Source organism: Neovison vison, chromosome 13 (assembly GCF_020171115.1).
Source record: "Neovison vison isolate M4711 chromosome 13, ASM_NN_V1, whole genome shotgun sequence".
NCBI lineage: Eukaryota > Metazoa > Chordata > Mammalia > Carnivora > Mustelidae > Neogale > Neogale vison.
The window spans coordinates 99,617,006-99,642,494 of NC_058103.1; the positions used below are offsets into that span (position 1 = coordinate 99,617,006).

The window sequence follows — 25,489 nt, forward strand, 5'->3', positions numbered from 1 at the left end:
TATTATAAAAACTTGAATCGGAGAGTCAGAATTTCTCAGTGTCCATAAAACACTCCGCGGGGAGGTATTCATATCCCTTTGGCAGGAGTAGCTTCACAGATGGATGCATCAGACTATGGACGTGTGGTGCTGCTCACCGTGAGGCTCGTCCAACTAATTATCCTCAGTCAGTTTCCGTGTTCACCAAGCAGCCTTCTAATGGGGCCTTCCGTGTGGCTTTTTAAGAAGGAAACAATGCACTCACCAGATCAGGCTGACTTGAACATTCAGGCTTGTCTGCCCATTACAGCTCTCCTTAGAATAAGTACGATGCCATTCCAGTTTGTATGTCGGTCTCTCACGAGTTCAGCTGCGTCCAAGAGATGGATCCAGGTCTGACAGAAGGAGATCTCTCACTGTGAAGTTGAGGGTCATACCCTGGGTTGCACCAAACCAGCAGCACTCCTGAGCTCTCTAAGCTGCAAACTGCCGACCTGCGACGCAGGTATAGACTGGAGGTCACCTGCCAGCCCCAGCAGACTTACTTTTGTGACTCCTGTTCTAAGGATAAGAGCACTTTGGTTTTTCCTTCTTGCAAAAGAGCAAAAATAGGAAGACAAAAGCCTAGCCTCTGAATACCACTTCCACCCCGCCCCCTTTTTTTTTCCTGGTTAGCTTAGAGAAGTCGGGAAACACACCCATATTTTATTTTATTTTATTTATTTATTTATTTTTTTAATTTTTAAGAAAAATTTTTTTAAATTTTTTTTCCAATTTATTTATTTTCAGAAAAACAGTATTCATTATTTTTTCACCACACCCAGTGCTCCATGCAAGCCGTGCCCTCTATAATACCCACCACCTGGTACCCCAACCTCCCACCCCCCCGCCACTTCAAACCCCTCAGACTGTTTTTCAGAGTCCATAGTCTCTCATGGTTCACCTCCCCTTCCAATTTACCCAAATTCCCTACTCCTCTCTAACACACCCATATTTTAGAAAACACTTGCATGAAGATAGTCCCCTGGGCTATTTCTTTGCATAAGCAGATGGGACCACAGCGAGTTAGGACGTGGGTGAGATTGGGGGCGCCTCACACTGTCCAGTGCTGAGGCTGGTAACTAACAATAAGGAGGGGAGAGTGTGGAGAAGGGGTGCAGGGTGGAGTTGGTGGGAGGGCAGACAGCATTTGCGAGGAGCCATTCACCCCTGTGCTCTACCTGCTCTCCTGCCTCCACCAATCTTGCCCTAGATCCTGTTTTGAACTAACGCTGGAAGGAGAGGTGAGATGTGCAGATTAAGGATGGGGTTCTAGTAGAGTCCTCGGGAGCAGTGGGGACTATTCACTGGGGGACTGGCAGCTCTGGGTGGCCATTCGTATGACAGGGACAGAGCTGCATGGAAACGGTCAGGGCTTCCTGCAGAAGTCTAAATAGGCCGTTTCAGGAACATTGAACAAGTTCAAGAGATACTGCTAGATAATACTATTCAAGAAATCTTTATTGCCAGAGAGAGAGGAAATCGTTTAATAACCAATGACGACATCAAGGGAAAAGGATTATTCTGGAGAATTCTAAAGCTGCCATTTGGTGAGAGCATCTGGAGAAGTGATCTAATTTCAGAAACTGCCTTCAGCCCTTCTTTTTAGGATCTAGGCTGAGATCACACAATTAGATTTCAGTAGCCCATTCGAGACCAACCATCAGTTGGCCTTACCCATCCAGCCACATCTTTTGCTCTCTTCCCTTTATAAAAACTCAAGTTGGTTGAGCAAAGCTCCAAGCCACCTTCTGTTACTCCTTCTTCTCCACCTCTGTCTTTGCTTGTATAGCTTGTATAGCTTCTGGTACTTCCAGAAGAGCTTCCCCTCTTCTCTCAGCCACGCCGGCCAGATCCTCCAAGGCCTATCTTGTCTCATGCTCCCTACCTCTGCCCCGGAGGCAGTTGCAGTTATCATTACTCTGGGCCTGAGGCTGGCAGTTCCCCAAGGCGCCAATGCAGCATTAATCTGGGAGTCCCAGAATCAGAGCTGTGGCCCTGACGATGGCTGTGAACAAACCAATTTGTCTTCTCAGGATACAGATGGGACATCTCAGTCCTTAGAGACGGAATGATGTTCGCATGACCACGAGGCTATGACAGCAGCGGTGGGGCTCTATTCATACCCACGTCCTCCAAGTCTCCTCCTGGGCTATGGCTCTTTCCATTGAAGAGCTCACGGCTACTTCCAGATCTCATGGTTGCCAACCATAAACAGATTTACCCAGGCTATCATTGCAGATAGAGATGGAAATCAAAGACTATATAAATTGGATGTTTTGGTGGCATATTGTCCCAACGTTATGGTCTAATGAGAAGGATCTCCTCCAAATAAATATCTTCTTATATTACCTATATTGTACATTATATTGCTTATATAACACATTTTGATTCCAAGCAGATGCTTTTAAAGAAAGTATAGGGTGAATTACTCTAGTCTGTGGGTACTTACTTCTGTTCTACCAATGAGGTTTTAAAAGGCTAGGAATGTATACTTGAATTCAAGTACAGTTTAAGGTACAATGGGTTAGAATATTGGAGAACACAGCAATTGTATTTATTCATCTCAAGTACCTCTCAGTGGATAATTAACCTGGGCCATGATAAAAACAATTCTATTAGGCCCATTTCTCTTGTGGCTAATGTTACTGTGCCACTTGCTATAGTATCTTTTCCTTTGCTTCATGCTAAATAGAATGCTACTATAATCATGCAAGCATTACCTCTCATGTAGCAGTTCCATTTTCCTCCTTGCAATGGAAAAGCCACAGTGGTTAGAGGAAAGCAGGAGGTTTATATTTTCACTCATGAAGATGCAACTCTTATGAAAATCTGCAGTGGTGGTCTAAATATATCCATGGTAGTTTTCCTGTACCATCCACTAAGAGAAGTGAGTTTTTAATCCATAAAAAATGCAGAGTTTTGGGCGCCTGGGTGGCTCAGTGGGTTAAGCTGCTGCCTTCGGCTCAGGTCATGATCTCAGGGTCCTGGGATCGAGTCCCGCATCGGGCTCTCTGCTCAGCAGGGAGCCTGCTTCCCTCTCTCTCTCTCTCTGCCTGCCTCTCCGTCTACTTGTGATCTCTCTCTGTCAAATTAATAAATAAAATCTTAAAAAAAAAAAAAAGAATGCAGAGTTTTTAGGATACTTCTCTGTTCTGATACATACTTTGCTCCACACTGGATATTTGTGGGAAAGTGAAAGAAATCTTACAGGGAGTTCTAATTTGTGGGGTGGGTCATGGACCCCTTTGGGAGTCTGGAGACACCTACTCTTAGAATAATGTTTTCATAATGCATGAAATGGTATACATTGGCAACCAAGTATACTGAAATACAGTTCTAGCCATGGACCCCTGATGCCCTAACACTGTCATAGAACTGACTCGGGCTCCACCATCTACAGAATTTTGGGCTCCTCAAAGTGCAATTATGAGGTTAGAAACATAGCCTCCTAGTTACTAAAACTCAAGCTTAAAACCCAAATCACAAAGTGCAAAGGCATCGGATCGCATCAGGGAGCAAGGCTAGTTGGTTAGCAGGTGGCTGCGACCTGGGATGATGGTTCCAGGGAAAGTCTCTCTTCCTGCATCCCCAAATCCCCCTTCTCCCTGTCCACTCATGCTTGAAATCCCTTAATAGAGTCTAACTCCTTTGGTTTAATTAAATAGAGGATTTCCTCTTGTTAAAAAACAAAAACCCACGGGAGAAGTAATACTCCATGCCAAAACATTTTCAAATTTATTTTCAGGAGTAGAAGCTATTTTTTTTTTCAAATGCAACCTTGAATACAATGCCGATACGTAAATAAATGCAAGTTTTATAAGACTTTAGTGTAATTCTACATGTTGAATTATATACACAAATAAGCATATATATTATATGCAAATCAACACTGGAAACAACGAGGTTGTCTTAATGAAGGCAAGTTATGAAATCAAGAGTTACAGATAATAACCACCATCTTGCATCCATCTCAGCATACGATTTATTTCTGTATTTTTTTTTTCCTTACATGCACAAGATGGCAAGCATTTTGATGTCAGTGGGTAAGGAATTTCAAAGAGCTAACAATTTGTTATGGTGTTTATAATCTTCGGACTTCCCTCAATTAAAATGGTCCGGGAGCTTTAAAGGATAGTAGGAATTTTTTGTTTCAAAATGGAATTGCTAACGATATCTAAAAACTGCTTGTATTCCTTAGTGATTAAGGATTAGATGGTGAGGACTTAATTTAGGGAGATTTTTCCAGCAGATTTCATAAATACTTTGAATCCTAACTCCCCTTACCTACTTCATAACCTTAGGCGAACAGTGTAATCTTAGTCTCAGTTTCCTCATATGCAAAACAGTTATAAAAACAGCATCTATTTTATAAGGGTTAAATATGAGAGTGTACCTAAAGCACTTAGCACAGCGTCTGGCACAGTTTGGCAGGGGCTCTTCTTCTTAGAGGGGTCGAATGACTGGAAGTATTTTTCAAATGTGTCCTGTAACATTGTAAGACATCCCACCTGCCCCATTGAAATGTCTTCTCCGGTACCTCGGCACCCTTCTCTTTCAGATAGTCACTCAACTGCAAAACAATCTAATTTCATTTTGCGTTTTGAGTCCAGATTTTATAAGCGGGTGCTTTACTGCTGATGTTTCAGGTACGGCTGTAAGCGAAGATACACAGCGGCCCCGCATTGCCAGATGAGGATTGTACGGCTCATCTCCAACCAGGTGAGAACCAATCCAAACCTAAAATGAGCAACGAGGGGCGCCTGGGTGGCTCAGTGGATTAAAGCCTCTGCCTTGGGCTCCGGTCATGATCTCAGGGTCTTGGGATCAAGCCCCGCATCAGGCTCTCTGCTCAGCAGGGAGCCTGCTTCCTCCTCTCTCTCTGCCTGCCTCTCTGCCTACTTGTGATCTCTCTGTCAAATAAATAAAATCTTAAAAAAAAAAAAAAAAGACCAAGTCCTTTGGCTAATGAGACTTGTCCCATGACTAAGGCAATTACAACATCAACATCAATCCGTATTTGTTTAAAAAAAGAAAAAAATAAAATAAAATAAAATGAGCAATGAGACGATCCATAATGCTGTATTCTCACCAGATAACATGTATTCTTGTAACTGTACCACTGACTGTTATGCTGCCCAATGGGAGTTCCAGAGAACGCGCTCGGCCCTGCGTGCACGGTGACCCACATGTGTTGTAGTGCTGACACCCGCGGAATGCTTAGTAGGGGCGAGGCGCTGCTTTAAGACCTTGACGCGTATCTGCTGACTTAATCTTCGCTTATTTGTGTGATTATTATGGGAGTGTATATGAGCAGATCTGAATTTCAAAATATGACTAGTACAAAGATACACCCTATCTTAAAAAAAAAAAAAAAAACCTTTCTAGGGAATTCAGATGTGCTTTTGTGTGTCGCCCACACATGCACAGAATTAACCTGACTGCACAAACTAACCCGTTGATGGTATCTAGTAGGTATTAGGTACTGAAACCTAAATATGTCTGTGTTTTCTCTACTATACTTGAAAATGGTTCAAATACTTATCAAAAAATGAAATATGAACTAAATGTTTGCAGTCTCCCTGAAACTCACCAGAGTTCTCCATAACAGTTTGAAAACAAGAGCATTAAGCCTTATTTCTCATTTATACGAGTGTGAAAGAAACCAAATCAGATCCTTCCCCAGGAGCACGGGTGTAAAGAAGGTGGAGGAAGTATGAGATTTCTTTTTTTTTTTTTTTAAGATTTTATTTATTTATTTGACAGAGAGAGATCACAAGCAGATGGAGAGGCAGGCAGAGAGGGAGATAGAGGGAAGCAGGCTCCCCGCTGAGCAGAGAGCCCGACGCGGGACTCGATCCCAGGACCCCGAGATCATGACCTGAGCCTAAGGCAGCGGCTTAACCCACTGAGCCACCCAGGCGCCCCTACTCATTTTCCCCAAAGCCAGGAGCCTTATTAGGTATCTATGGTGTGCCAGCAATGTTATGTTGTCTGTGATTCCCAGAACCCCCTTGCCTAACGGGCACCACTATCCTGACTCTGCAGAAGAGGAAACTGAGGACTTGAGATTGCATTTTCTTGCCCGGGGTTGCATAACTGGAGGATGGCAGATAGGACCCAAACTGACTCACTCAACTCCACCTGCTTCCCAACTTACCAGACCACCTCCAGCCCAGCCTCCCCATTTTATAACCCTGGAAGATGGGAATGAGGGAGGTGGAGTCACCTGCTCTCGGAAACAACTAGTTGGTGGCAAGGCTGTGGCAGGAATCCAGGAGCAAAGCTGTTTCATGAGGAAAACTCACTCAGATGGCCTAGGGGAAGGATGCCCTATGCAACCAGAGTGACCACGGCCAGCCACGTCGTTTCTTCAATTTTGGACTCAGCATCAGGTCACTTAGTTTCAGTCGGAGACTGGACGTAGGAGGAGACAGACCAGTCCTCTCCTGTGTACTTATTATGTGCAAAACACTGCTTGGGGCAAGGAAGGTTCTGAAAAACAAGCAAACGGTACAGACTGCAAGGTCCCTGCCCTCATATTAGTGTGGGAAAGAAGGCATCATGATAGGAAATACTAAACAGAACCCTTGGAAGGTATTTCAGCAATATTTTGGCGCTCTCCCTCAACCCCTACAGTAACGTTAACAGCACAATCGGGAAAATCGCCACTAGTCACAACTAATATTTTCAGAGCCCTTATTTGTACCAGGACCTTTGCTAAGTGCCTTGAATTCTCTCCTCTAAATCCCAATACAATCTTTTTTTTTTTTTTTTAATAGGGGAAAGCGCGAACGCAGTCCCCCACTACCACAAATTATGCAGTTGAGTTTCCCACATTTGGGGAAATCGCAGGGGTCAGCACATCCGGAGTGCAATGGATAAGCCTCGATTTTATTTATTTATCAGATAGAGATCATAAGTAGGCAGAGAGGCAGACAGAGAGAGAGAGGGGGAAGCAGGCTCCCCACTGAGCAGAGAGCCGGACGTGGGGCTTGATCCCAGGACCCTGAGATCATGACCTGAGCCGAAGGCAGAAGCTTTAACCCACTGAGCCACCCAGGCGCCCCTAAATACCAATACAATCTTATGAGATACTCTTATTATGGACATTTTACACATGAAACAATGTAGGCTGTTTCTGGGAGGTCCCTCATCTGGCAGGAGTCACACCAGGCAGTCTAGTCTGACCCAGAATCCCTACGCTGAGAGCTAGCGAGTGCTGGGAGTTCAGCATAGGGTTGGAGGGTCTGGGAAGGCATGCAGCATCCCAACACAGAAACTCGGGCAACGCATTCTCAAGAAGTCCTGAAACTCCCTATCGCTGGATTGCTTTTGCATCTGTTATCAGACGAGGGCATAGCCTCCAATAAATAGCCTCTTCCGGCTCCCGGAGTCCTACTGGGCTTTTCTGAGAGAGCCCAACGGCAGCCAACGACAATCGTCTCAGTCACTTTCTCCGGCTTTTCCAGGACTCAACAGCCAGGCAGAGCTGACGTTCTAAAAAGCAGCCACCTAGAAAGGCGATACGCCACCCTGTCCACGGGCACCACCACTGCCGTATCGGTGGTGGACAACTGAGGAATCAGGAGGAGCGCGAGAAGTCCTTGCTTTCTGGAAAACTCTTTCCAAGGGACCCGACGAGAGAGCTCTCTTTCGCGACAGACGTGGGGATGCTGTCTGTGCATGCCGTCACCATGCTTGGGTAATGACTGTGTGTCATAAATATGGCATTTCTGAATGTCTTTAAAGCAATTTTCCTTTTGTTCCACTAATTTAATTTACCAAATGCTCCTGGGAAAAGGAAGGGGGGGACCAAGATGCTGACTCCACGTTTCCTGGAAAACCCACATTTTCTTTTTAAACTGCTCTCCAAGAAATTCCATCTGACTGTTGTCTGCTGGCTGCCTCAGACTCTCCCTCTGTCAAAAATTCTGACCCGGCAGGTGTGAGAAAGAGGAGATGCGGAACTTGAGCGAATACCCACATCTGTTTTTGGAAAAAAGGAACAGAAGCAGCACAGAAGGAAGTAAAAGAGATAATTGCTGGCTTGAACTACAATACATTTTACTTGTGGGCAGAGGGCCAACTTGCAGCAGGCAGAATAGGCAGGCCCGTCTTATTGGAATTCAGGGGTGGGCCTCCGTTCTTGTCCGGAGACAGCTGTAAACCAGCAGCCCATGGCATCGCAATCAGGCACCGAGTTTTGTCAAGGAATGCTGATACGTACAGAACCAGCTTTGTCTGCTTCAACTGCACCCCTGCCTAGTGAAATGACAGTCAATCTCTGATTCCAGATGACAAGAACGGGAGGAAAACTTAAAACAAATGGCGACCTTTCAAAAGATTAATTTGTTTACCAACAAAATGTTCCCTCTTTGTCATCCGAGATGGGGGTGACCTTCACTTTCCCATATCTAGGCTGAAAGGATGCTGACTATAGTCATCTGTTAACTCCATCTCAGCAATTATTCCCTTTTTTATTTTTAGTGACAAGAAGGGTTTATTAATTCACTCTGCTTCTTGTTATGGTTTATAAATGCAACAAGCTCATTCTGAGTTACTGCAGTGTAACATCAATTTGTTTAAATCTAATTCTGCTCCCATCGCCAAATTACGTTGTGACTGTAATTGTGGCCATATGCATGGGGCTTAAAACACAATCATGTTTTGAAATCGTCCTTCTTTCTCCCTGCCCCCCCCCCGCCCCGACCCTCCCCCTTTCTTCTGGGGCTGCTTCTAATCATTTGACACGAACACAATTGCCTTACTTTTCATTACTTTATCATCCCAGAAACGAATGTACTTTCACCAGAGAGATGACTGTGTACACCCCAAGTGAAACAGTAAAGAATGAAACTATGATTTGTGAAGTGTGGTTGCTACCCAACTAAGTTAGTGAAAAACACCGCATAACGTATGACTCATAAAATCCAGAAATCATAATAGTATTAAATTCAACCTCATGAATAAGTAAGAGATTCTAAGTTTACATTGCATTATATATTTATTTATTTGGAAAGTGGGACCAAAGGACTGGTATAATTCTACAGCAACTCCTAGGTTGCCAACAAGAAAAATGGTTTTATGATTCTTTTCTAGGTCATAACAGTTATAATCAGAGTTATTTGTGCAGCGATTCAAAGCAATGTTTTGTTTGGCTATTTTGTTATGCATTCATAATTGTTCTTTTAAAATTCATGCTAACAGATACATGTTTCAAGCCTCGTAAGAAACCCTTTTTATTTAAACGAAATAAATCAAAGTCAAATTTTCTGTAGATCTTCGAATGCATTGCTTCAGAAAATCTAACTGGAACTAGACGGCAGTGAGGAAGTGTGAAGCTGATGTATCAGAGATTTCTTCTTGTGTCCCCGTGCTTGTGAGGCTCTACTCTAAAACCTGTTAGAGAGTTGTTGTTGTATAATTTTTCAGACTTAAGATATTGGAAAAAATCATCAGTGAGTTTCGCTTTTAGCACTTTTTTATAAATTGATTTTACATATAGTTACAGGATATACAATTCTGAAGTCATATGGGGGTGTGTGTGTGTGTGTGTGTGTGTGTGTGTGTCTGGGGTATACGTGTATTCAACGTTGTAAAATCTCTGCACCGACCCCTTATGATTAGGAAGAACATACCTCTCTCCATAAAATGGAGAAAATATCAGTTTCTAGGAACTAATCATGTTGATCAGCTACATATTCAAATCTGCTCTGTCAAAAATGTCGAAGATTATTTACAGGCTTTTGACAAGCTGTTCAAGTTTCATAAGAAGGAAGGAAACACATGGCCCTCGGCAGCCAAATCATAATCCCCTCTGAGTGTTTAGAGTAGTTCTAAAAAGCGATTAGCCTTGATGCTGCTTTTCTAATTAACTATACATCACAGCGCTAGACACATTGCTTCAGTTTGGGGAAGTGATTTCAGAAACATTTTTATAAGTAGTAAATCACAGCTGTATTTGTTTCCAAAATTTCTATGTGATTGTTTAAAACCAACACCCAAATATTTCTCGAACGGGACTTTTGGCACAGTGATTCCATTTTATAAATCCAAAATGAAAAATACTGACTTTCAGGGACTACTGTCGTATGTATATGATGAACTGATGGGGTCAACTCTTTTGATTGAAATGCTAATAGCTTGAGGAAAATGTATCTAATGTCCATACGTTTTAAAACGCTCTGGTGTAGATTTTCATTGAGTCGAGTTTAATGGGAAAAAGGATCTTTAATACAATAAGTGGGTGTATATTATCTATGTATCATGCAAGACCAAATCCTTTCCTAAACCCTCTGTGTTCAAAGTATATGAGCACAATAACCAAAGCACGCATCCTCTTGGGAATTAGAAAAAAGAATATATCAAATGACCCAGATTTTGGATATAAATTCAAATTCCTATTTATGTCTGAATCTTCACTCCCATTCATTAAAGCCAAGCATAATCCTCTCTAAATCTAGAGGCGTGCCTTTTTTAAGCTTTGATACTCATCAGGAAAAGTTTGCGGAAAATGCAGCGGTTACCTCGGGCTACAAAGCCCCAGCACTCCACCAGCTAAGCCAATATTAATTCTAGATTGAAGCGGGAAACCAACAACAACAAAAGAGAAATCTGCTTCTGTCTGTGCAGCCAGAGAAATAATATTTTTATTTCAAGGGCTTTGGGCTCATGGGAAGCAGATAAAAACACTTTCACATTATTCATAGTGACATTTTAAATAAAGTTTCAGCAGGAATAAAAATATCTAACATTGTGGTTATTTCTTAGGCTATAGAAGTATTTCTATGATAAAGTGCACTTAAGCCAAACCTGTTAGAATAACATAAAGCACATAGAAAGAAAGTAAAATACATATTTCAGGGTTACACCAATGAAGTAGGCAGATGAAAATGTCTGTGTGGGAAATTTAGAAGATTAATCCAAGAGACTATTCTGGTTAGAAAGAGTTTTGCAATTTAATTCTAAAATCCATCTTGTTTTTTTAGTTTTGATCTCCCCAAACCATACATTTAAGAGCTTTTGAGAGAAGGTGAAGGTTAAAAATATATTTACCAATGTATAGGTGTCACCTCAGTGGTTGTTTTCAGTATTAGAAATGATCGCAAGGCAAATAATTTCTCAATTAAAATGAAGCACTCCTGTTAAATCTCCTTAGAAAACCCCACAAAACAGTACAGTCCTTGCTTTGGGACACTTTGCAGCCATTCACTGGCAAATACGGGCACAGACTCTGAGATCACTTAATGCCAGTCTCCATTTGATCGTTGTTCCCTCCCATCATTTTGCTCACATAAAGAATGATTCCATGCTTGCTTCAGGTTTAGAATATTATTCTTAAATTTTGTGTACCGGATGGTCATATGCATTGAAGCCGATTACCATGCCGCTGTTTTCTTTTGCTTTTTCTAGTGGTAACCCCACTATCTAAGAAATAAAATATTTAAAATTTCTCCTTCATTCTTTTTGTTGTTGAATTATTGCATCCTTGTTAAAATCATGATACCAGATTATTTAGGAACATCAGATAAAACAGACATTTAAACGAGCTACAAATAGATCTTTAAAAAAAATAGGTTAACGTGTTTTTAATCATTTGTAATTATAAACAGAATGAAAGCCACTCCATTTCATCTCCCCAAAATCCTAAGGATCAAAATCTTTACTTAAAATCTACATTGTAGCTTATAAAATATATGGCTTTTGATTCTTAAAAAAAATTAAGAGCTCATTAAAACAAGTCATTACTTACACATGCTTTTCTCTGATTAATATATGGCAAACTGATCCCATAGTTCGCATTTACAGCAGTTCTGTGGTGGACGTTCTCGGGATCCTGCATGATTTTTACATTCAACCCTATCTTTCGCTGAAACAAAGAAACAATGAAACTTTCATGCTGAATGAACAAAAGTGCTTACTAACATTTTATATCCTCAAAGGAGTGTGGAGTTCTTTGAAAATAATTATATAATATAATAATATAGTTCTTATGGCAAAAATTATATATATGTACATATATATATTTGGTTTTATTTAGACTGCTAATTGGTCTCTTTTATTCAAGAGAAAGAACTTTGTGTAGCTTTTCCTCCATGTATCCTATTGTTCATAAAAATATATCCTTGGACACCACTTGTTTCCTCCCAAATAATACCAGAAGCCAGCCAAGGTAGACAAAGGACCAGAATACCTGGTCTCGGTCTATTTTTAGCTTTCCAGGTCAAGGATTTTGCCAATGAAATCTATACTACAAACACACAGGTAGAGGGCTCCCTTGGTCTGTTAATGTGGCCATTTTCCTCAAGGGACATTTACAGGTGAATCTCAACTTTGGACGTGGTGAATTCACCACAACATGTTTATTTACTTCTTCACAGAGATTTTGCTGTCTCTAGGAAAAATGTGTGCTGTCATTAGAAAAAAATGTAAAAGCATGTCATTTGAACGACGTGTTTCTCATTTTAAAGAACTCAAATTAGTTACTGCTGAGATACCTAACTATAAACCACCAGAGAAGACAGCACAGTGGTGGTGGAAAAGGGGAGAGACCTAGCTGGGTTCCAAACTTGCCCTCCCCTGGACCGCGTGCACGTTAACCTTGGGTAAGTCACTTTCCTTCTTTGAAAGTAAGTTTCTTTACTTGCCAAACACAGCAGTTGAGGATCTCTTTAAGAACTACTCACTTCACGCCCACTCTCTAAACTCCACCTCCCCCACGCCCCCACACACAGCAGCTCACCCCACCCCCCCACCCTGCCACACACACACACACACACACACACACACACACCCTCTGTGGCTTCGGTATTCTATGATTTCAGACTAAAAGGTAAGTTGACACTTAAGGAATATGACATTACAACCGTTTCTGAGGTCTTGTGACTTTTTATTGTGATATAATTCACATTCCATAAAATTCACACCTTTAAAAGTATGCAAGTCAGTGATTTTTAGCATATTCACAAAGTTGTGCAACCATCATCCCTAATTTCAGAACATTTTCATTGGGGTGTCTGGGTGGCTCAGTCGTTAAGCGTCCGCCTTCGGCTGAGGTCATGATCCCGGGGTCCTGGGACTGAGCCCTGCATCGATCCGGCTCCCTGCTTGGTGGGAAGCCTGCTTCTCCTTCTCCCACTCCCCCTGCTTGTGTTACCCTCTCTCGCTGTGTCTCTCTCTGTCAAATAAATAAAATCTTAAAAAACAACATTTTCATCACCCCCAAAAGAAACCTTGCACCCATTAACAATCACTCCCTCTTTGTTCCTCCTTCCAGCCCTTGGCAACTGCTAGTCTACTTTCTAACTCTTAGATGTGCACTTTCTGGGCACTTCATATAAATGGAATCCTAAAATACGGGGCCTTTGTGACTTTTTAGAAAGGCGGTGTTATGAGCAATTAAAAATTTTTTTTTCCCTTTCAATTGAGTGTCTTAGTTCTGGGGGTGATGTGGGGCAACAGTTAAAATGGTCATAGACACCGGCAAGATTAGTTCATGATCCAGCTATTTCTTTGATGATAAGCGTTCATGAACAGGGCTGTGCCTAAGGTCAAAGTGAAGGGGAAGCCTACAAAGATACCTATGGGATGTACCCTGTCCAGATCATTTATTTCCTAACACAGGCCCCAAACCTCCCTTTTGTGTGTGTGTGTGTTTTAATAGCAGTTTTAAAGCTAAATTTCTAAATAACGGCACTCAGCTGTCCACTTTATTTAACCCATGCAGGATAGGTTGCAAAGAAAGCATATCTGTTTCCTTCTCCTAGAGGTATGTGGGGTTGCAAAAGCAACGTCGTGTCTAATTATAAATGGCTTTCCTTCTGCGGGGAACCCACACTCACAGCACCACTCCGGGGCTTTTGTGTGGAAACTGAATGCCTCTTTTATGGAAATTAATACCTGAACATAATTTTTTCCTTCTTAATTAAACTTTCAGAATAATTTCCACCCCACCAAGGATTAGGAAATTGCTAATATGTATTATATTGACTGGGTGTGGTTTCTGTAATTAGAGTGCTTTTTAAATGTGAGCCCTGGATACAACTGATGGTAATAGCTTCATCTATCATGTCTAAGGTTTGTTAAAACTTTTTACTTCTGGGATCATGGGCTCGGTGGACCATAGCAGTTTTCTTAGTTTTATTATGCTCCATCAACTTTGTGTGGCTATGGTACGGGTGTAGGGAGGAAATTATCAAGTACAGAATCATTGTTAAAAGTGGCATCAAAATCTAGTTCTCTGCTCATTGTTACATTTCTGTGGCACTGGGCATAGATGGGAATCCAAATGTAAATAGAAATCCCAAAGGAATGACAGGTTGTAATTTCAATTATGTATTAGTTGGCTTCTAAAAGCAATAGGAGAGGTCCTTTAAAATGATTAATGTTCTAATATTTACTATTTTGGCATCAAAACATGTATATACCAAAATAATAATAACACATGATGAAGTTTCCCTTTTAAAAACATATAAAAGAGACCACCTTTGAATAATATTTATGTATCAAACAGCTTTGGTGTAAATCACTACCAACTACACTCCTAATTTTAATTTGTCTCACAGTCCACCTATAGAACTGTTTAGGAAAATACTTAAAAGCCTAAGCTGCATTATCAGACCCAGTAATAAGATCTTTTCAAGAAAAACGGTTGTCCGTTTAAAAAAAAAAATGGAATTAATCATTCCATTAAGCAGAAGAGCGAACCCCAGAAGGTAATTTCTACCAACAGCAAGATAAATATTAAAAATAATTTCAGAAATTTTTCTTGAATTGATCAAGAAAAGGCAGCCATTTATTTAATCTATCTTGAGTCACTAAACCATCCAAACTTGGAATTCTCTCCTTTTGATAGTAATTACAAGCGGATATATCAAATGTGACTCTCATTTAGACTTTGGCTTGTAAGAACAAAAGTTATTATCAGAGCCAATTACTGTTTTACCTACATGGCCGCACAGAAGCAGGGAGCTCAATTTTCATCTCATCAGTGATTCTGTGGTATTTATTTTATTACTATGCCCACAAAGCTATCTAAGAAGGAAATAGCTTATGCTATTAAAACGAGGGTTTAAACATAAGAGGCTAAGGTTTCTTTTCGAAGAAGTTCTGAATTAAAAACACTAGGCAGCGTGTCATACCAGCTCCCCAGACATGGGCAGACTATAAAATGACCTACATCTGAGCAGTAGATCCCACACAGAGTAATCAAAATTGAAATGCTTCACAAACGAAGTTGAGACGGGCTATTTACTAAGTTACGGTATTATCAGCATAACATTATTCTCAACAGTGTTTGCCCCAAGTAATGTCTTCTAAAGTGTATATTGCTTAATATCCTATTCCCACTGGTTAAAGACCTCTACTGTTTAATCTTTTTTTTTTTAAGATTTTATTTATTTATTTGACAGACATGGATCACAAGTAGGCAGAGAGGCAGGCAGAGAAAGAGAGGAGGAAGCAGGCTCCCTGCTGAGCAGAGAGCCCGAAGCAGGGCTTGATCCCAGGACCCTGAGATCATGACCTGAGCCGAAGGCAGAGGCTTTAACCCACTGAGCCACCCAGGCACCCTCTGCTGTTTAATCTTAAAACCAGAAAAAAAAAAAAAAGGTGGGGGGGGGAGAATCCAGTCTCCAGTCACCTTGAATGCTCTGATTCTTTCAACCATTATTATATTTAATGGAAAGAACAATAGACTTCAAATCGTGGTTCAAGCCACGTGATCTAGATTTCTCATTTGCAAAGCTGGATAATAATACCTACCTTCACAGGGTTGTTCGTGAGGGAAATGACTAACGTCCGGTAAGTATCTTGCAATGACAAAGCAGTACTCAGGAGCTTACTAGCCAAAACATAATGACTGTAATGGATTGAAACAGTTCAAATATATAAAAACCTGTGAGTTCTTAATGTTTTCCCTTCTTGCGAGGAAACCTACTTGACAAAATTGATACATGAATTTGAAAGTAGATAAAGGAAAAGAATCAAGCATTGATCCTGCTTTTCCTGAAAAATCTATTTTTCAGGTGCACCGAAGAGTCAGGAAGGGACAGTTCTTCGTAGAAGCCAATAAATGCAGAAGGAAGGGTGGAATTGTAAGAACACTGCTTTGCAATCCCTAAAGAAATAATGTATTTAGGCAAACCTCAGTGGTCTCTAATACCACTAGAGGAATTTTATAAAGGGTAGATTGAGCCAGTAATACTCAGACCCACTGATCAATCTTAACATCTTTAGAGGAGAAAAAGAAATTGCTTCCTGATATCCGATAAGGGGAAGTACAGAGCACCATCTCTGACCTATTTCTCCCCAAAAGATGCTACTTGAATCTGGTCAAGCTTCTAGATAAAACCACCAGTTTACAAGAAATACTAGGGACAGAGGAAAACATACAATGACACCATGAGATTGAGGTCAGCCAAATTCAAACAGTGAAGAGAAACCTATCTGACCAATGACCTGGTTTCTTTAGCCAGTAAGTGGCATTTTCTTTTTAAAGATTTTATTTATTTGACAGAGAGAGAGAGAGAGAGATCACAAGTAGGCAGAAAGGCAGACAGAGAGAGAGAGGGGAGGAAGCAGGCTCCCTGCAGAGCAGAGAGCCCGACGTGGGGCTTCATCCCAGAACCCTGGGATCATGACCTGAGCCGAAGGCAGAGGCTTTAACCCACTGAGCCACCCAGGCACCCCAACGGCATTTTTTTAAATGAAGGGGAAATGTTGTAGATAAAATGAGATGCAAATGCCCTGTGTGGACCTTGTCTGCATCCTAATTCAAACGTTAGAATAACAACTTTAAGACAATTGGGGGAAATGGAACAGAGCCTGGGAATTCTATAGTATTAATGCATTGTTAAAAGTGTTAGATGTGATAATAGTTATTTTTTTTAAGTCCTTATTCTGAAGTGCTTATGGGTAAAATGATATGATGTCTGGGATTTCCTTCAAAAGACTGCACCAAAAAATGTGGAGGGAAGAGACAAAAGGATTGTAAAATTATAAAATTATGGTAACTCTTCAAGCCGGATGTTGGTTACATGGATTCCCTTCTATATTTTTTAGTCCATTCAAGAAACAATTTCTTATGTAAAAATTTCTGTCACAAGCCCTCAACCTAACCTAGCTAAGGAGGAAAAGGACAATCAGACGAAAGTGATAAACAGTGAAAGAATGAGCAGTCAGTGCAGGTCCTTCAAGTCTTGAAGAATTCCTGCAAGAACACGCTATGTGAGCTGGCAGACTACGACACAGAGGTCAGAGACAACTGTACTCGAAACAGGTTGGAAAGATGATGTATTGACTGGTTATAACAAAGCCCAGGCATTTGGCATACACCACACCCCCAACCCTATCAGAGCATTTTTCTAAACCTCTCTGATCGCACTCTGAGTACAGACTTTGAGCTTCCTCTAGAACAGAGATAAATGTGTCTCCCACCCAGCACACAGAACCATCAAAATTAAAATATTTGAGGAAATAGCTTACCAGTGATGAAGGACATTTTTGTGTGTGTGTTCTCATCACTGTATGCCACAGTGACACAGTCATCAGAGGACAGCAGTAGTGTGTGCCAAAGGTGACATTCTGTCCAGTTTTTACGGCACATGGGCCAATTGCTAATTCTCCGGCTTCCTTCCCTTCGCTACAAAATACCCTCATGAGTTGGAGGCCGGAGAATGACGGGTCTTCTGTGTGCCCAGAAGTTAGTATTTCCTGGTAAGCCATGGAGCAAGGCATGAGAAATTTGGAACTCCACCTTTGAAATGTCACTGAACCATGGGATACCATATAATAAAATTTGGGGAGTCTTCACAATTACAATTAGTAACAAGTTTTTGGAGAAGGTGCCATGAGTCATAAATATGTAGCTAATTGAATCTTCCCATAGAAAAAATATTCTTAGAAGATACAGTCCTAAGGGCCCATTTTTGATGCCTATTTTTTATAGAAATAGCCCCAAATACCATGCTTAATCTTCTGTCCCATTAGCTATAGCTTTTGTACACTGTACGGTATAAAACTCTTTAAAATGTATGTATAAACGAATTGAATACTAACCAGTTACAGTAAAACAGTATTGCATATGTTCAGGTATCCTAATGTATTATAAATAATTCTAATGTGGCTTCATAATTGCTACATTAACATTGTTGCAACAAGTCAGAAAGTGAAAAAGGTCACCTTAATCAGGTGCATTGATTGAGAAGTTTCTCTGGGAAAGTTTGGAAGAACATAGCAGAGGATAATTCTGGGGATAGATAGTTAGGGCCATCTGTGAACCAAATCAGGAGTTGTCCTGCTGTCTTGCTTTTTTTTTTTTTTGGTCTTAAATTTCTCTGTGATAAACACAAGAAGGGAGCTTAAAAGTTTTTTTGTTATTTTTTTAATAATGGTAAGGAAAGCCAGAACTTTGAGGTCAAACACACCTGCGTTTGAACCCCAGTTCTGCTGTCACTTTGTTTTAAATTAGAATCATCTCCCACCTTCTATTTCCTTATCTATGAAACAGGGATGATAATTCCTTCCCCCCAGGCATTGTGAGGATGAGCTAGGATCTCATCAACATGGCCCACACAGTCTCCTAAATGGTGCCCGTGTTGCTGCCCTTCCCCTTCTACCTCATAGCAGGAAAAGACCCCAGTGGCTTCCCACCTCACTCAGCATTCGGAAGTCCTCACAATGGTCTACAACATCTGGCCTCTTCCCACTTTTCCTACTTCCCTTCCCCTGCATAGTGCCCTCCAGAAAAATTAAAATTTCTTACTACCTACAACCCATTGACAAGTCCTTGAGACAGAAAGAGTGACCTTCCTCTAGGACACTTTGCTAAGGGCAAAAGGCAATCTTAGCTTAACATTAGCCTGACCTCCAGGATCCTGTAAACCTCCTTTAACATGTAAACTTTCCTTTGGAAACTTCCTTTATCTCTACCACCCAAGATCCATGTTAGCAATCATCTTCCAAGCATATGGTCCACTGATATACATCTGAAGGGTCATGACTAAGGTTTTACTAGACAGTAATAAATGACCTTTTCCTAACAACAACTAGCCCTCAAGTTCCTGGAAACCTTGCTTCCAAAATTCCTTTAAGACTTATGCTACCCCTAACCCCCTCCCAACTTGAAAATATATAATGGGCCACCCCTCACAATCCCAGCACAGCTCTTTCTGCCCACAGGTGCTGTCCCTAGCTTTAATAAAACCACCTCTTTGCCCCGAAGACGTCTCGAGAATTCTCTCTTGACCATTTGCTCCAAACCCCAACATTTCCACATCACTTGTATTTCTAAGATAGGGTCTTTACGTTTTGTGTTTCCTCTACCTGAAATGCTCTTCCTCCAAATAGCCAAAGACATACCCTAAGATTTCTGCTCAAGTGTCACCTTATGAGGTTCCTTCCCCATTTCTCTCACCAACTAACCTATATATTTACTTTGCAAATCATTTTTTTTTCCCAAATGACTGCCTGACCCCAACTAGAATGTAAATTCCGTGAGAGCAGAGATTTGGCTGATGCCTAAAATGTCTGGTATACAGTGAGTACATAATTAAGGTTGACAAGTATTCATTAGCAAATAATAAGAATTAACATTTGGGCACATATGGGGCATTGTTATAAACATTTACATATGTTAATTCATTTATCCTTACAGCAGCTCTCTGGGGTAGGGGCTATCCTTATGCCCATTTTGCAGATGAGGAACTGAGGCACAGACAGAGGTTAAGTGACTTGCCAAGGAACAGATAGGACATGGTGGAGCCAGGCTGTGAATCCATACGTCTAACCATGACGTTGTCCTCTCTTCAGAGCCTGCTTTAGGCTGGACACCAATTATAGAAATGAATTGAACTGAGTCTTCCTGCTTTGGATTATTAGAGCCTTAAGAAATAAAATAATGGGTGGGGGGAGGTTGGGGGAACCAGGTGGTGGGTATTAGAGAGGGCACGGATTGCATGGAGCACTGAGTGTTGTGCAAAAACAATGAATACTGTTACACTGAAAAGAAATTTTAAAAAAAGAAATAAAATAATCGAATGCAATGAATATAAGCAGATCCAGGTTTGGATAAAGGATCAGTAAAAGTCATCTGAGGATCAATTGGGGAAATTTGAATATGATCAGAGTATTTGTTATATTCACGAATTATTGTTCTTTTTTTTTAGGTATGATAATGTTATTGTGGGCAAGACGGAATGTGCACATTTTTAAAAAAAGATTATTTATGTATTTATTTGACAGACAGAGATCACAAGTAGGCAGAGAGGCAGGCAGAGAGAGAGGAAGGGAAGCAGGCTCCCTGCTGAGCAGAGAGCCCGATGCGGGGCTCGATCCCAAGACCCTGGGATCATGACCTGAGTGGAAGGCAGAGGCTTTAACCCACTGAGCCACCCAGGTGCCCCTGAAATGTGCACATTTTTAAAGATGCATGTTAAAGCATTGAGGGGTGAAATGTCATTAAGTCTGTATTTTCAAACACTTCAGTAAAAAGCCACAGGCAATATTTTTTTAAAAGTCACTGCTCTTGGGAGAAGAAAGAACTCACAATGGTTCACTTACTGTGGTGCTCTCTCTTTTTTTTTTTTTTTTTTCTGTGGTGCTCTCTTTTGCCTGCTCTGCTCTACCGTCTCCTGGGCAAAACCTGCCACCCGCCACTCAGTAAGGCAAGACTCACAGCAATAGTCTGGGAAGCAGCCCTTACCTGCTCTTTTTCCTGCTTTCATCTCTCACCATAAGATTCCTCATAATGTCCAAAGTCCTCAAAACTTTCATTTTGATCAAAGTTTGAAAATCATTTTCTCAATTTGATCCAAATTCACAAAATCAGAGCCTTCCCATCTTAGACACATGGCTGCATTGTATTAGATTACAGTATTTTTTTTTTTAAAGTTTGTTTGACTGCTAAGGCATCCGTTTTACGGGATTTATAAAGGGAATAGTTCTCAAACAATGGGATGGGTTTATCTTCCTTGCTTCACAGACATACCAGCTGTTCCATGTTTATAAGTAGGCCCTTTGCTCTAAACAGTATAGGAATTAGCTTGCCAGATATAACAAGAAAATCAAGTACTCTCTTGGCCTATAAATTTTTTCTCCTTCTCTTCTTCCCTCCACTTCCTCCTTCATTGTTTTTATTTCCAATCCTTTCTTATCTGTTACAGGTACAGATGTGCCTCTAGTCCAAGGAGCCCCAAAGAGTGGTTGAGTGGGTGCTGATGTAGAACAAAGATACACTGTGAAAAAAGTTACCACAATATGGCTTTTTTGAAGATAAAAGAAAATTAACAATTCTTTTTCTACAATATTACTAACTCTATTTCCTACGCTGTACTTTTCATCTCTGTGACTTATTTATTTATTTTAAAATTTTTTTTAAGATTTTATTAGAGAGGGAGGAGAGAGAAACCATGAGCAGGGGGCAGGGGGAGAGAGGGATGAGCGACTCCACGTTGAGCAGAGAGAGCCTGATTCTGGGCTCCATCCCAGGACCCTGGGATCATGACCTGAGCCAAATGCAGGTGCTTACCTAACCCAAGCACCCCGACTTACTTACTTTTTATAACTGCAAGTTTGTACTACTTAATCTCCTCTTATCTATTTCACCCATCCCCCTCCCCTGTGGCAACCACCAGTTTATTCTCTCTATTTAAGAGTCTGGTATTTGTTCAGTTGTTTGGTTTTTTAGATTCCACATTTGAGTGAAATTATACAGTACCTGCCTTTCTGTCTGACTTATTTCACTTGGCACAACACCCTCGAGGTCCATCTGTGTTGTCACAAATGGCAAGATCTCATTCTTGTTTAGGAGTGAGTAATATTCCACTGTGTGCGCATGTGCATGTGTGTGTGTCCATTCTTCTTTATCCATTCATTTATCAGTGGACACTTGGGCTGTTTACATATCTTGGCTATTATAAATAATGTTGCAATAAACATAGGGAGGCATGTATCTTTTTGAATGAGTGTTGTCATTTTCTTTAGGTAAATACCCAATAGTGGAATTACTAGATCATATGGTAGTTCTATTTTTAATTGTTTGAGGAACCTCCATAGAGCCCTCCACAGTGTTTGTACCAATATACATTCCCACCAACAGTGCACCAGGCTTCCCTTTCTTCCACATCCTCGCCAACACTGGTTGTTTCTTATCTTTTTGATTCTAGCCATTCTGATAGGTGTAAGGTGATATCTCATTGTAGTTTTGATTTGCATTTCCCTGATGATAAGTGATGTTGATCATTTCTGCATGTGTTGTTGGTCATCTCTATGTCTTTTTTGATAAAATGACTATTCAGGCACTCTGCCCAATTTTAAATGTTTTTATGGAATGCCCATTTTTTTAGTGTTTAGTTGTATAAGTTCTTTATATATTTTGGATATTAACCTCTTACCATTTGAAAATATCTTTTCCCATTCAGTAGGTTGCCTTAGTGTTGATGGTTTCCTTTGCTGTGCAAAAGGTTTTTATTCTGGTGCAATCCAAATAGCTTATTTCTGCTTTTGTTTCCGTTGCCTAGGGGACATATCTAGGAAAATATTGCTAAGGTTGATGTCAAAGAGATTACTTGCCTTGTTTCTTCTAGAAGTTATATGGTTTCAGGTCTCACATTTAGGTCATTAATCCATTTGAATTTATTTTTGTGTGTGGTATGAGAAAACAGTCTAGTTTCATTCTTTTGCATGTAGCTGTCCAAAAAATTCTTAATTATGGCTTTTAATTATAATCAAGCAACTCCTAATGGTTTGTTATGTAAGTTTTTGGTGTGAAATGGAATTCCAAAAATCGTTATCTACTTTGGAGAAAGAGAGCTGAAAGAAGCAACTGGCGTTTACCTAGTTGAACAGGTTGGCAGTGGGCAATTAAAGGTGGTAATATCCCAGTTGGATTTCACTGCTACTTAATAATACAAGCTTTTAAGTTGGTGTAGTAGGCTTGCAGGAACAGCTGGCGAAACAGCACTGTTTGTCATTGAGTTTACAATGCAAAATTAGGGCTATCTTGTGTGTCAGCGGTTATGCATTTTTAAGCAGATGCCACCGATATTAGAAATAAAACAACAATAGGGATCTAGGCCCTGGAGGTAAAGCCAGGGTAGGAAACCGTCCGTGCCCCTTTTAAATGAAGCTCACCCATGCTCACAGTATTTAAAAGATCTCTGGGGTTATATTTAGCGCATAAGATTTCTTATCGTTGTGATCATTTGCCAGGATGCAAAACTCTTTCAGGAAAATAAATTTCTGGGCCATAGTTTTATTTTTTTCTGGAATAACAACAACAGCTATACACTCTAAATAGTCCTAATTTCAGATATGTTGTTTCATTGTCCTCACAAATGAGAGAGCTCTAATCTTCCACTTGGGAACACCAGTGACCCTCCCGAGATTCTTGAGGGGGGGAAAAATATTTCACAGTTAGCAGAGACTTAATAAGAAAGAAGTGTGAGAACTTAAGCTCCCTTTCTTATGACATTCTGTTTTATTTTCAGGAGAGCCTTTATTATTAGCTGGTATTTTCTTGTCGATGATCTGTCTCCCCCAGTGAGAACATAAGCTCTTAGAGTAGGGACCGGGCATCATTCGTCCCCGTGTGCCTCCGACAGTGTTTGGCACTGACAGTGCCAAAAGACTCCATAGACAGTGGCCGAGCAGACTCAGGGTATGAAGGGCAGAGTGGAAGGGAGGAGCGTTGCTCTCGGCTCCACCACCTTCCGGTCGTGGAGCCGAGACTGACTGACTGCACAGGGGAGTGGGCATCGTGGTTTCATTTCTTCATTCAACAAACCTTTATCGAGAGTCCCCTGGCAACATAAGGCAGTGAACAGACTGACATGGCTCCCACCCTCATTAAACTTCTATTCTACTGGGAGAACAGACATTTAAAAAAAAAATCTAGTTACAGATCTTGTCAGGTGTGATCGAAGAAAAATACGGCTAACACCGTTCTAATAAGGGCACTCTATGATGGTTGCACGACTTGAATACACGAAAATCCACTCAAGTCTACTTAAAAAGGGTGAATTCGATGGTCTATTAATTATACCCCAACAAATCTATTATCTGAAAAGGGGTACTGCAGTGGTTATCCCTGTGTTTCTGGTTACATGGTCCTGCCTCTGACATTGACTAGCTGTGTCCTCCTGGACAATCTCTCTCACATTTCTGTCCCTTGGCTTCTTCATCAGTGAAATGAAAACAATAATAGCATGCCCTCTCGGATCCTTCTGAAGGTGGATCTAGTTAGTGTTCCTGAAGCACTGACAGGAGGTGAGCTATTCCCACTTCTGGGGAGTCGGGGTGGGAACAGGAATCCAATTGCAAGAACACCCAGGAGGTACAATCAGTAACCTCTTGAGCTCTAGCCCTTGCCCCCTGGAAACTTCCCTTGGAGGGCTCTGTTCAGAAATTCTAGCTTTGCCCAGTGGCAGCAGTGTAGCCTTTGGTTTATCTGAGGCGTGATTATTGCTAATTTAAAAATGCGAAGGCACTGTAGCTTCGTGTATTTTGCTTTCTGAAGAAAGCTCTTGTGTGGTAGACACTCACAGTGTCATGAACATATCTGAAAAAACAGTGGCATGTTCTCTCATTTCGAACACAAAGTAAATTTCCTGCCTTTACTCTGGAAAGTTTTTTTTTTTTTTTCCTAAAACAGCTTTATTGAGACATAATTCACATACCTTAAATTTACCCTTCTAAAGTGTACATTCAGTGGTGTTCAGGAGAGCCACGGAGTTGGGCAATCATTGCCACTCTCAAATTCCAGAACATTTCACCATCCCAAAAAGACACTTGAGATGCCTCAGATGTCCTTCCCCAACCGCCCTTCCCCCCAGTCTCCCCAATCACTCATCCCCTTTCTGTCTTTATGGATGTCTCTGTTCCTACCTTTATTCTTGGAAAGGCATGTGGAAATGTACTGTGCTGTCTTTGGGGTTGCCAAAGTCTACCCTCAGATTCTAGAGGGAAAATAAATGATTTCTGATCAATTACAGTTGGAAGCAACCTAAGTTTAAGAAAAGAAAGAAAAAGAAAATTTTAAATCGAATTTATCTTCACAACTTTACAAATTGGTAATTTTAAAACAATGCTTCCTAGTTAATTTGAATTTTACAGGAAATATTCCATTATTAATTACAGTGAACTAGACTGACTTTAGCATTTTTACCACTAGAAACCTGCACTTGTTTTATTAAGCATAAGAACTTGAATCTGATAATGACCACTATTGCATGTAAAAAAGGTCTATTTCTGGTTGAAGTTTTATGACCCACAACTGACCAGATTACTACACTATAAAACATTCTTGGGAGAAAAAAATACAACATGCTGTGTTTTGTTTTGTAAAGCCAAATCACAGATTAGCCAATGTTAAAGAAGTTCAAAATGCTGGTCTCTAAGCATTTAGCACTTGTAGTCTTTAAACTTCTGCTATTTTTATAGAACTGCCAAGACTTAAGGATCAAAGTCTGGT

At 40.8% G+C, this 25,489-nt stretch overlaps 1 protein-coding gene and 1 pseudogene across 1 annotated transcript in view; both read right to left on the bottom strand.

The window, feature by feature from the left end:
- Positions 1-25,489, bottom strand: part of LOC122894649 (IQ domain-containing protein H-like) — a 70,825-nt gene that overhangs the window by 28,332 nt on the left and 17,004 nt on the right. The window contains exons 4-5 of the mRNA XM_044232408.1: positions 24,904-25,021; positions 11,774-11,890 (exon numbers count right to left, since the gene is read on the bottom strand). Coding sequence (XP_044088343.1) covers positions 11,774-11,890; positions 24,904-25,021 — 235 coding nt within the window. The remainder of the gene's footprint in view (positions 1-11,773; positions 11,891-24,903; positions 25,022-25,489) is intronic.
- On the bottom strand, positions 6,798-6,948 carry LOC122894770 (annotated as a pseudogene).